Source organism: Ochotona princeps, chromosome 14 (assembly GCF_030435755.1).
Source record: "Ochotona princeps isolate mOchPri1 chromosome 14, mOchPri1.hap1, whole genome shotgun sequence".
Classification (NCBI taxonomy): domain Eukaryota; kingdom Metazoa; phylum Chordata; class Mammalia; order Lagomorpha; family Ochotonidae; genus Ochotona; species Ochotona princeps.
This window is the reverse complement of record NC_080845.1, coordinates 17,565,873-17,578,996: the sequence shown is the minus strand read 5'-3', so window position 1 is coordinate 17,578,996 and position 13,124 is coordinate 17,565,873. Positions and strand designations below refer to the sequence as shown.

At 45.2% G+C, this 13,124-nt stretch overlaps 1 protein-coding gene across 1 annotated transcript in view; it reads left to right on the top strand.

Moving 5' to 3' along the window:
• The window catches only part of SNX30 (sorting nexin family member 30), a 96,821-nt gene that overhangs the window by 61,489 nt on the left and 22,208 nt on the right, over positions 1-13,124 (top strand). Inside the window, exons 4-6 of the mRNA XM_004580903.4 lie at positions 2,204-2,362; positions 7,122-7,317; positions 9,740-9,939. Of these exons, the coding sequence (XP_004580960.1) occupies positions 2,204-2,362; positions 7,122-7,317; positions 9,740-9,939 (555 nt within the window). The remainder of the gene's footprint in view (positions 1-2,203; positions 2,363-7,121; positions 7,318-9,739; positions 9,940-13,124) is intronic.

Sequence of the window (13,124 nt, the reverse complement as noted above, 5' to 3'; positions counted from 1 at the left end):
GTCATGTTACTTTTTGTTTGCTGAACTCTATTCACTGGAGCATTTAGCCTTTGCTTGTGATACAAATTTAAAATATATTATCTCAAACATAGATGCTTGGTTTTAAGTGCAGTTGGTAAATTAATAAAGAGTGAAATATTGGTTGAACTTTCAAATACTTAAACTAGCTTGCTGATTATTTTTTGACAAAACTTTTAATCTTGAGACTCATTTTTCTTTTAGCACTGTTTTCCCAGAAATGGTGTTTTATATTCATCTTTTTCAAAACATAGGAAAAACAGATTTCTGACACATGTACGTGTGCACTAGATAATACTTGCTGAGGTTCATAAAAACAGCAGTTCAAATGCAAAAAAAAAAAAAAGAGGAATTTGGACATTGCAGCTTCAGCAGTTGAGATCTTTGTTCAGGTTTCCTGTTCAGAAACATCAGCTTTCCAATAACAGTCACAGAAAATACGCTCTTTTCAGGAAAGATTTATGTACTTACTTGAAAACAGTGACAGAGGGTCTGAGAAAGAGAGAAATCTTCTATTCATTGGTTCATTCCTAAGTACCTGTAACAGCAAGGGCTGGGTCAGGCTGAAGCCAGGGGTTTGGAACTCCATCCACATCTCCCAGAGGGGTATCAGGGCACAAGTGCTTGAGCCGATCTGCTGCCTCCCAGAGTGCATTAGCAGGAAACCGGATTCCAAAGGGAGCAGCTGGAACTCGAACTCAGCTGGAACTCGAACTAGCACTCCAAAACCAGGATATGGGCTGTGAGCTTTCCAAAAAGCAGTTGCACTTACAATGCCCACCCCAAGGAATAGTTTTATTTCACAGATTATTAAACACTGTTATAAATTATTATGGCATATAATATATGCACAAGTGCTTTGCCAAAGTGTCCAGTGCTATAAAAATAGCAATATGCCAAGATTAAACCTTCATGTGTTTAGTGGATTATTGTAATGATTGATAAGCAGGATTTTTTTGGAGGATAACTTTAACATAGAGATGGCATTCCTTGACTTGCAGTGACTTCCTTGGGATTCTTCCCTTCTCCCAGGGTAGCGATAGGCAGTGGGATTCCCTTCTTATATTTTTTACTTTTAAAACAACCAGCCTAGTGAGCCTGCTGTGATATTCCAGATTATTTCTTAAAAGATTTTGACCTAGAGAATGGAAGCTCTACCCTGAAGGCTACTCTTGCATCTGCTGGTTGGCTCCCCAAATGCTCACAGTTATGGGGGCTGTGCCAGGCCGAAGCGGGTGCAAGGGCCCACGTACTTGGGCCATTCTCTGCTACCTTCCCAGGCATACTGGCAGGGAACCGGATCAGAAGTGGAGCCTCTGGAATGGGAACCAGCACCTATAGGGGATGCTGGTATTGAAAGCGGCAGATTAAACCACTGTACCAAACACTCAACCCCTCTTTTTTAACATTTTGTAACGCAAATATTTACAAATTATACTTGAGAAATACTCTCCTTCTCTCTCTCTCTCTCTCTCTCTCTCTCTCTCCTGAAAAGGAAGACTTTTTTTCCTTTTAAAGGTTATATTTATTTTTATTGGAAAGGCAGATAAAGATAGGAGGAGAGACAGAGAGGAAAATCTTCCGTCTGATGGCTTACTCCCCAAGAGGCTGCAATGACTGATCCAAGCCAGGAGTCAGGAGTCAGGAGCCAGGAGCCAGGAGCTGTTTCTGGGTCTCCCCCGTGGGTGCAGCGTTCCAAGGCTTTGGGCTTTTCTTGACTGCTTTCCCAAGCGTCAAGCAGGGAGCTGGATGTGAAGCAGAGCTGTTGGGATTAGAACCAGCACCCAGATGGGATCCTGATGCGTACAAGGCGAGGACTTTTAGCTGCTAGGCTATCGCGTTGGGTCGAGGAAGACTTTTTAATCAAATATTTGATAAATTACTGTGGAGCTAGATAAAACAGTGCAACTAGAACTACTGCATTTCCTGGATAAATATTCCCTTTTCTATGTTTCAGGGAGTATACTGTAGTATTTTATTTCTTATGTCATAAAACTGGCGAAGTAATTGTAGTTCGTTCCATGTCTTTTTTCTTAGTATCTCTGTTAACTCCTACCGAACAGTCTGTTCAGTTAAGGAGCACTACTCTTGTCCAGATGGCTGATGGGATGCTTCGCCAGCCTGGCTGTTTTTCCTCGTACCATCTCATCAGTCACTCTCGGTGTTTGCCTTCCTGCCTCCATAGCCACTTCCTGAGAAGTTTGTGGTGAAAGGCGTCGTGGATCGCTTCTCCGAGGAGTTTGTGGAGACCAGAAGAAAAGCGTTGGATAAGTTCCTGAAAAGAATTACGGATCACCCCGTGCTCTCTTTCAATGAGCACTTTAACGTCTTCCTGACAGCGAAGGTAAGGATGGGCTCGTGCATATTCCTTCGCTAGATGCTCGTTCCCAGGAGCTCTGGCACGGAGACCAGCCTGATCCCTCCCTAGCTGCCTTCACACCCAGCCTGATCGGCAGTTGTGGCAGATTGCTTCACAACTCAGGGTGCACTTGCACATTTGCATGGTAGGTTTCTGGAGACTCCCCTCCACCACCTCAGGCATCCTCTTTCACAGCCAACCAGTTGGCAACGAGCAGAGGAAGTGAGACTGTTTCACTTGTCAGAAGCACAGAGGTTCCTGAGACACTTGTCACAGCTTCGGTGCAGAGCCAGGAGGGAGAGAAGGCACACTAGCGAGAACCCTTTTTGATTTGGACAGAGGGAAATAGAGTTTGGAGGGTGGTGCCTACTCAAGAGGCATCGCTGGGATTTGTACTTGAGCCTTTGTGGCTCCCGAGGTCTCACTTTGCCCTGTATCAGACTGACCTTGACTTGTCAGGTAAGCGTGTTCCAAGCATTTGCCATGAGTTTGTCAACTCCTATGCATTCATATTCTGTGTGGCTGTTCCCTAACTCTTACCAATGGCGGAACTGGCCAGAACATCCGGGTAGGAGGCCTTTGATCATTGTCTCCAACCACTTAGCTTCAGGTGTCATATTCCCGTATTCAGCCAGACACAGGACGTCTCAGGAGGGCAAGGGTATCCAGTCTGCATGCTTCCTTGTTTGCCTTTTCAGAATTACAAAGTTGAGAAAGTTTGCAGGGAACATTGGAAGGTGTTAAATGCTCCAGAGAGCGTTGGGGCCTCTGCTCAGTAGAAACTCACGTGGGCAGTCTTTTGTTGGATTTTTTTAACCCTCGGTTGGCATTTAGCATTGTCGGTGACATCCCAATTCCCTGTCTGTTTCTCCTAGAGGCCTTTTCAAACACAGGTTGAATTTGTATGCTTTTTTCTTTTGCAATTTTGTTCATGAGGTCTTGTGGTCACATCATTTAGAAATGTTGTGCCTGCGGTCTAGCTCGTCTGACTTGGTCCTTCTAATGAATTGGCCCAAACGCTGTTGCTAAAACATGGATGTGTAGTTTCTCAATTTTATGTTTCCAAATAGCCATTTATAGACATTCGTAAATTATAACTTAGATCAAAGTCACAAAAGATTCAAAAGTGGAGTTGAACTTGTTATTCTGGGCAGACTAACTTTGAAACCGCTTGACTTTAAAAATCACCTGTGAAGTGTGAAAGGTGTGAGGTAGTCTTAACTTGGTATGCATAAACCACGGAAGTGTCTTTGAAGACGTGAGAGGCGCAGTTCAGATACAGGAGATCCTGATTAGATCAGGGTAAGGCCTGAAGTAGGAGGTACATGGTTCTACCTATCTTCAGCTCTTGCTCTTAGCAGATAAAGTGCAAACAGAAACACAAGTGAGTCTTGCTGGGGTCTGCGATAGTGACAAGATTTTCCCAGCATTTAAATGTATACGTGCTTCTAACACGTTTTCAGATGGCATTTACCATTTCTGTAGAAAGTTGAACATTATTGGTAAGTCCCCTCATAGCTTTAGGGAAAACATCTGCTGAACTGGAATTACTACCAAAATTTTAACAAACCCAAGCATATTTGTTAACCCACAGAAGGCACTCTTACTTAAAATCAGGAATGTTGAATAAAAATATTCTGTCACCTATGTTCATGATCTGATTTCTGGGATATGAGACATATTAAATTATGGTGCACATAAAAAAGTCATGAGACATTTTTGTTATGTAATAAATAAGATGGTGCCCACCTGTTACTCATTAATAGCTTTTTAAACAAAGATGTATTTATTTTTATTGGAAAGGCAGATAGGAGGAGAGACAGAGAGAAATACCTTCTGTTCGATGATTCACTCCCCAAGTGGCCGCAGCAGCTGCTGCTCAGCCAATCCGAAGCCAGGAGCTTCTTCCAGGTCTCCCACGTGGGTGCAGGGTCCCAAGGCCTTGGACTGTCCTCAACTGCTTTCCCAGGCCACAGGCAGGGAGCTGGATGGGAAGAACGGCTGCCAGGATTAGAACCGGTGCCCATATGGGGTCCTGGCACATTCAAGGCGAGGACTTTAACTGCTACGCTTTTGTACTGGGCCCTTATTAGTAGCTTAAAAAAATTTTTTTTTTTGATATAAGCTGTCAAGCCCGCGCTTTCGTTCTTCTTAAGGCCAGCAAAGATCATTTTGGTTCCAGGGATGTATTTCTTGGGATTCTCCAATTGCTCTGTCAGTGTGTCCTGTCCCCAGGGTGATGTGTTGGTTCTTGCTGGCATCTGGGTAAGAGACTCTAGTGTCATGATGTGTCCTGAACTCAAACAGACCGTGGAGATTTGGGCTAGTCCTGGACCTGCCTCCTTTTCCCATAGTGTGGCACTAGGGACATGTGTGTACAAAAATCTTTGCCTTTCTCAACAAATCCCATTTTAAATTTACATGAGGAATTTCCCGGGAGAATTAGGTGGGTGGGCATTTGGCTTCTTGGCTGAGAGGCTGATTGGGGGCAGCTGTGTTCAGGTCTTGCCTGGGTTCAGTTCTTGACGCGGTCCTGATTTAAGCTTCCTGCTAACACAAACCTCAGGGGGCCGCAGGGAGGGCTCAAGGTGCTGGGATGCATGTCACGTGGGAGACATGCAACTGAATTTCCAGTCCTGGCATATAGGATGTGAAGCAGTTAATGAGAGCATGCTCTTTCTTTCTAAATGTCTCTGTGTCCCTGCCCTTCCAAAAGTAAGAAGTAGAAAGGGGTGTGTGTGTGTATGTAAAAAAGTGATGGATTGATTTATATAGCTCTGGGCCAAGTGGCATGAACATTATTTTTAAAAAAACATAGAAGTCTTTCAGTGTCTTAATCAAAATCCAATTAAATATGAGTAATATGAAAGAGATGGGTTTAAGCAGAACAAATTCTAGCCTACTGCAGTATTTGCTCCTGAACTAAATGCACTTAATAGCTAGATTTTTTCTCTTTTTTTAGATTGCTAACTGTGGTAAAATACACATGATATACAATCTGCCATCTTAACTGCCTCTGAGTGTCCCGTTCAGTGGTGTTAAAGCATGTTCAAGTTGCGTGTGTGGCCCCACTCCAGAACTTTTTCTTCTTGCAAACCTGAACTCTGTCCTTCCAGTACCAGCTCCCATTGTCCTCCGTCCCCACCCCTCCGCTCCCTTCTCAACTAATATTGTTCTGCTGATCTCGTTCTATCTGTGTGCTCTGCCTTGGTGTCCCTGGGAACACTCTCCAAGGTTCTGCCTGAACGTAGCAGATAATACTGTGCAGCCCAGGGTGCCCATCTGAACCTAGCCCTGCTCCGTAGCACACCCCACCTACAGAAGCAGTCACAGGACTTGGGAGCTTCAGTGATGGTTTTAGGAAGGCCTGGGGCATCCAAGGATGTTTTTGGGAATGACAAAGGACACGTGGAAGGCTGCGGATGTCCTCCCAGGGAGGGTGACTGTGAAGGGAAGGCGAGAGACAAGAGTGGATATTGAAACGTGGCTGTCACCTTTCAGGTGGTTGAGCCCTGCGGTTTTTTTCAGGCTAGAGAGTTAGAAGTTGAAGAGACAGCCAGGAGTAGGGGTAGGGCTAGCTTTGGGTAGGAACCAGAACATAATCAAGAGCCTTGACTGCATGGAGGAGTGACATCGTTAGGGAGTCTCTGCTGCCTGTGCTGGTGGCGACCCAAACCCGAGCCTGTGTCCAATGGGGCAGCTACAGTAACCCCGAATCCCTCATTCTCTGCTTTATTCTCACATCAGAACCCAGTCCCTGGAAAGCTATAGTTGCCTGTAGTGTCCCCACCCTCCCATCCTCACCCCCAAGGAGCTGGGAATGAGCAGTCTGTCTGTCCTGAGGGTAGGTAGGAGGCTCAACATATATTCTGTTTTGATTAACCTGAAAGAAATTCAGAGTTATTTACTAATGTACCATAGTTGGAGTTTTTTTTTTCTTGAATTTTTTCCTTCCCCTTTCCCTCCTTCTTTCTCTTTCTGTCTTCCTTTCTTTTTTCAAAAGGATTTGTGTTACTTTATTGAAAGGCAGAGTAACAGAGAAAGAGATCATCTGTGTGGTTGTCCACACCCCAAATGACTGCAAGGTCAAGACTGGGCTTGGGCCAGGCCAAAGCCAAAAACCTGGAACTCCATCTAGGCTTTCTGCATAGATGTCAGGAGCCCAGATACTCGGGCCATCTTGTGCTGCTTTTGCATGCACATTAGCAGGGAGCTGAACTGGAAAAAACGTAACTGGTACTTGAAACACTGCACTGATTTGGGGTTGCCTTTTCAGGTGGCAGCTGAATTGTCATTCACGAGCTGCCAACCACTGGCTGCTTTGCTTGTGTGGATCTTATTGACTGAGAGCGGGATGTGTGGATCTGTGTATGTGTCTGTAAGTGAATGGAGCACATTTCAAAAACCTGGCTCCTTAATTTTGTTCCTAGAGATCACATATTATATTTGTATGGGTAAAGGAGATTTAAAAAAAAAATCATAGGTTCTAAAAATTATTTTGGAACCACTGCTGTGTTTGAAGGACAAATTGTGCTCAGGTGAGTGAGCTTGATGGAAACGTTGGAGTCCAGCTTTGCAGGAGGAACAAGGATGATGGTCAGCACACACTGTGGGTCAGGTGGGAACTCAGTTCCTGGTCTTCTAGGGTTTCCATGCCCACACGGGAGCTGTTGTGAGGAGTTGGTTGACCAGATCCAGGCTGTGGGTGATTGAGTGCCTTGAGTCATTCCTGGGTCATCCTTAGGACCTGAATGCCTACAAGAAGCAAGGCATGGCCCTGCTGACCCGAGTGGGCGAGTCCGTCAAGCACGTCACTGGGGGCTACAAGCTGAGGAGTCGGCCTCTGGAGTTTGCAGCCATCGGCGAGTACTTGGATACATTTGCTCTCAAACTGGGAACCATTGACCGGATAGCCCAGCGGATCATCAAAGAAGAGATAGGTGAGCCCCTCCGTCCTGGTCAAGCTCTGGGATTCCGGTGGCAGACAAGGAATGCATGTGTGCAAAGCTGAATCTGATACAGAAATCAAACTGGGGTGATGGAAGCAGGCCATACAGCATGCATGAAACCAAGGCAAGCAAGGAGGGGAGGAGCTGCCTGCAACTGGAGTGTCATTTTGCACGCCGTGATGCAGCCTGTGGCTCAGCCTTGTGTTAGCTTTTCTCATGGCAAGCAACCACTTCTCAGATTCTAGACCCTTCCTCTTTTGTGGCTGTTAATGTAGCTTCAACAGTGGAGCCGTGGACTCAGCTGCTCCTCATCCATAGGAAGCAGAACTTTCAAAGCAAAGTGAGGTGTTTTCTCCTGGTAGAAAGGTGATTCAAGAGAATAGCAGCATGGTGACCTGGGATTGCCAAGGTTCTGATCCCAGTGATCCTGGAGACTTGAAAACGACTCACTCAGTCCACCCCTGCCTCGTTTCAGACTCATTGGAACCGGGCTGCTGGCTCGACCCGTGCTTATCTTGCCTGGTTCTTGCTGTCACCTCCATGCTGCCCCTCTCAGGGCCACTTGCTTTGCCATATCCCAGGATGAATGGTCTTTTGTCTCCTTATACATGTGTCAACCAGACAAATGTGGACGGTGGCATTGATCATGCCAGCACAGTTGCTGGCTATTCATTGGTTAATAAATGGTAGTCACATTCTTTAGGAATGACAAGAGTTCTGGTGATAAATGATAGGCCAACTTTTTCTTTTTTTTTGTCCCCTGTGCATGTTTCCTCACCTTTAGCAGTGTGGGACCTGCAAAGACAGCTGTGGGGCTGTCTGCACTAACGATCACATGGAGTTGGGATGGCTACTGAGTGAGGAACTGATTCTGTGAGAACTTGTCTCCATAGAAAAAACATTTCCTAAAATACCAGTCTTTTTGAATTGTGACTGATTTTTTCCCACTTTATTAATACATTTTTTTAAAGATCCATTTTTTTTTTTTTTTTTTTTTTTTACTGGAAAGTAAGATACACAGAGAGGAGGAGAGACAGAGAGGAAGATCTTCCATCTGGCTGGAGCTGAGCCAATCCAAGTGCAGGATCCAGGAGCCCACTTTGGGTCTCCCACACAAGGACAAGGTCCCAAGGCTCTGGGCCATCCTTCACTGCCCTCCCAGGCCGCAGACAGGGCGCAAGATGAAGAGCGGGGCTGCCTGGATTAGAACTGGTGCCCATAGGGGATCCTGGCACATGCAAGGCAAGGACTTCAGCCACTAGGCTACTGTGCCAGGGTCTTTTTTCCCCACTTTAAAATTATCCCCCTAAATTTATGTGAAACTCAGCCCTCAGTGCCTGTTAAAGTACTACTTCACAGTACAGATAGACAAGTGGTTGGTTTTTTTTGAAAGACAGAGTTACGGCGGGGGGGGGGGGGGTGGGGTGGGGCTGGAAAGGAGAGAGAGAGAGAGAAAAAGTACTTTTATCTGCTGGTTCATTCCCCAAGTGGCAGCAGTAGTCTGAAATAGGCTTGTTGGAAGCCAGGGGCCAGAAGTTCTTCCAGGTCTCCCTCATGGGTGCAGGGGCCCAGGCACTGGAGGCATGTTTTAGTGCTTTCCCAGGTGCTTTAGGATGGGGACAAATCACAAGTGGAGCAGCCAGGACTCAAACCGGTACCCATATGATATGTTCATGGTGCACTCAGCAGCTTTACCCATTGCACCATAGCACCTGCCCCTGGCAGTTGTTTTTACAGATGTTTGGTGGATGGAACTCTTGCATTTCCCCATAAGGCCTTGTGGTCCCTGCTCTGCAATGGCCTGGCGTTCCCATCATGGGCTGGGATAGATGAATGTTATGGGGTTCACAGTCGTGCCAGCTTTTGGAGGCTTTAAAAAGTACATACGAAACAGAATATGTTCCATCTATAAGAGCCTGAGTGTTTATAATCACCTGAGATGGTCAATGTCCCCTTTATCACTGTTATTGGTGCTGCCCATAAATAATGAAGATCTAATCCTCACTGTACCTACATTAGGGCCCCAGTATACAAGAATGAACCCACAGAGAAATATTGGTCTCCTACATGGTTGTGAGGCACTCCAGTGGAAGCATGATGGACTTGAGAAAATTCATGAAAGACACACATTATGAACCTAGAGGGAAGAACAGAGGGGAGGGCAGGAAACTTGGGGAAGGGGGAGGGGAGAGCACAGTGCCAACCATATTGTATATATATAAAAAAAGAAATGTTTGCTGATTAAAAAAAAAAGAAACAGAATTGTTGAAGGAGAATGTGCTCAGGTGAGTGATGAGCCAAGGAAACCTGCCTCAGCGCAGGGAGCTCTTGGCTGGACTGACGATGCTGAGTCAGCAAACCCCACGCATTCAGCCCGGCCAGGTCTTGACTGGTTTTCTCTTCCCCATTTCAGAGTACCTTGTGGAGCTGAGGGAATACGGACCTGTGTACTCCACGTGGAGCGCGCTGGAGGGGGAGCTGGCCGAGCCCTTGGAGGGCGTGTCGGCCTGCATCGGGAACTGCTCTACCGCCTTGGAGGAGCTGACAGATGACATGACTGAGGACTTTCTGCCCGTGCTCAGGGAATACATCTTGTACTCTGACTCCATGAAGGTAAGCTGGCTCCTCCCAGGGCATGCCTCGCTGTTTTCCATGTACTAGGTGTTGTCAGAAAGGAATGCACGAATTCCTATTTGCACGTGGGGTGATCCTCTTTCTTGGTTGCGTGGAATCAGACATATGGACTTAGGTGAACACATATGAAAACCTTGCTGGACCAAAAATGTGAACGAAAATGAAGTAGTTTAGAAGAACATTTTCCCCTAACCTGAAATTCTTTTTGTTTTTAATTTCTCATTAACAGACAAAAATTGTGTAAATGTATTAAAGTACCATGTAATGTGGAGGAAATTCTTGGTATTGTTCTCTGAGAATTCAGGCTGCTATGGAAAAAAGAAGCTCAAGGTAATTAGAGTTATTGGAAGTAAAAGTGTCATTACTCAAATACGAGTTAAACTGGAAGATGAGGTTGGAAAAATCTTGGGAAGTGGGACACTCAGAAGTAGTAGTTGGAGAGTAGAATTAAAATGCAAAAGCCCTGAAAGTGAGAGAGACAGGAGAGGAGTCCCACCTGTGATTGGGAAGAATCTCGGCCTGAAGGAGCAGGGGAAACTGAGAGAATAGGAGAGAAAATTTCAGGGAAAATGGAAGAAAATCTCCCAAGGCTGTAGTCACCATCTTCAAATAACGAAAAATGTGCTAGTTGTCCAGCAGAAAGCAATGAAGAGAGAACCCACCCAGAGTGCAGTGCTATTAAATTTGATAGCAAAAACACTAAGATTGTGAAGGCATTTAGAGAAAGAGGGAGGTGATGGCATATAAAGGGAGACGCATCACAGCAGCTTTGGTCCAGCAGTAATGGGTGAGAAGTGACAGGGGAACTGTGAGGGTAAAAGGTCTCAACTTCTGTGTGCTGAGTTAGGGTGAGGTGCAGGGTGAGCTGCCTTAATGGCCCCATGAGACCTCCCCAGCTCCCTTAGGGTTACTGGATGGAGGACTCAGACTCAGGCAACTCCCCCTGGGAGACTCCTCTGGTTAGGAGGAGACATGTCTGTCCTCCTGGGCAGTAAAGAGAGACGAGGCTCGCTGGTGAACACCCCACCACCAAATAGCCTCTTTGCTGTTTGCTAAAAGAGACCTATGTGTCATCTATCTGTCTGTCTTTGGGGCAGTCCTGGGCTCTTCCCATTTAGGAAAGACATAGAAGAAACTGGTCTTAGCTCTTTAGAGAGAAACTTAGTAGTCATCATTGGCTTGTAACAATGGAAAGCCAGAAAAAGTGGAGAATTGTAAAAATACTGTGCAGCTTAAACACGGGATTAAAAAATATTAACAAATTGAGTAGTTAAACTTTAAAAAGAGAGTAGGCATTTAGCCTGGTGGTTGAGGTGCCTGCATCCCTCATCAGGATACCTGGATTTGATTCCTGACTCAGTCTCTGGACTCCAGTTTGCTGCAGATTCTGGGAGGCATTGAAGGGCCAAGGGAGTGGACTCCTGGCAACACTGTGGGGGACCTGAATTGCATTCTGGGATCCAGGCTGCAGTGCCAACCCTCGCCAAGCTGTTGTGGGTATTTTGGGAGTGAACCCAAAGTGGGAGCTCCCTGTGTATATGTATAACTGTCTGAATCTCAGCAAAACAAGCCAATCCGTTCAAAACTTAAAACAGACCTCACTGTCAGAAATTTCAAGCATGCACAAGACACAGAGATTGGTATGTGCCTGTCATCTCTGTTTCTTGTTCCATGACTTTAGGGTTTCGGTATGATTGTTTTAGACTTTTGATCCAAGTAAAAACAGAAAAACAGAGCCTATTCCTGGTGGGATGAGTCACGGTGTCCTGCATTCTTTACAGAGCTGTGAATAAAGCACTTTCAAAGGCAGACTCACAGGGACCAGGGAAACGGTTTGGACCTCCTCTGTAAAGTGAAGGTGCTGTTGGTGATGGCGATGATGACAGGCCAGAGCTGAGATTCAAAATCATCAACTGGAGCAACTTTTATGTTGTTGCTTACTGGAGTAAACACCAAAAACCAAACCTGGCTTTAAATTTGCATCTTATTCTCCTATGCAAAATTGTCTTTTTAAAGACTTAAGCCAAACCAGGGTAGGGGGCGGGCCTGGTGGGGGTTATTGTGGGTCGCTCCAACTAGGCTGCAGCTCCCACTTATTTATGCGAGGACTGAGTATGTGCTGGGCAGAACCAGGCTGGAGTGCAACACCCATTGGTTCCAGTGGAAGTCAGGGCTGAAAACAGAACCAACCCAGTAATTGCAGCCACCAGCTGATCGTGGCGATGGACTGTGCCGGGCCCTGTGCTTGCTAGTACATTCAAGAATCTGGTCTGGGAACACCTCAGACAAAGTTTCTTTGGAGATCTCCCCAATCGAACTGCTGGACTCAGAACCCTAAACAAGAAAAGACAGAGAACAGAACAAGTTAATCAATCACCTCAGCTATATGTTGGCAGTGATGTATGGGGCAAACAGAGACTCAATGATGGACTATGTCAGTCAGTGGATTCTTCAAAGACCTCATTGTGCTTGGAGTGGCAAGATTGGCAGCGATTCATAACTGTTGAACTATCAAAGCCACTTGAGCAAGAACCTCAGAGCATGCCCTACATCAGGAACCTGGGGAGGGTGGGAAATTGGGTGGGCCTTCTCCCTTAATACCCCCCTTTAAACATGAAGGAAACAATATGGAAATAATAGTCTTACCCACTTTCCTATAGCCCTTGAACCTTTTTACACTAATTAACTATGTAAAGATTGTAAAAAAAAAAAATCTGAAAAAAAAGAGTACACTTGATTCTTACTCATGATATATTGAGCAAACTTGTATAGATAGAAATGAGAAAAACAAGACAACCTTATATAAAAAATAATAATTGTGTCTGCTTGATTAAAAATGTTTTCAAATTAAGACATTTGTTTCCTTAATACTAGTTTTTTTTCCAAGTATGCATTTTCAATTAACCTTAAAAAAAAAAGACTTAAGTCATGCATATCACATGTTTAATCCTGTGGTTGAACCAGCTGTGGAGGCATCCTGACTTTCTTAATATGACACAGAATATTCTACATTCCTAAGGAAGTTAATAGCCCTCAATTTGTATCTTCTATAGACACACACTTTATCAAATGCTCCTCACCACATATTTTCAATGATTTAGGGAGAATTTATATGGCCTGTTTATTAAAAGCTTGAGACATGACTTGTGGGAGTAATTGAATGA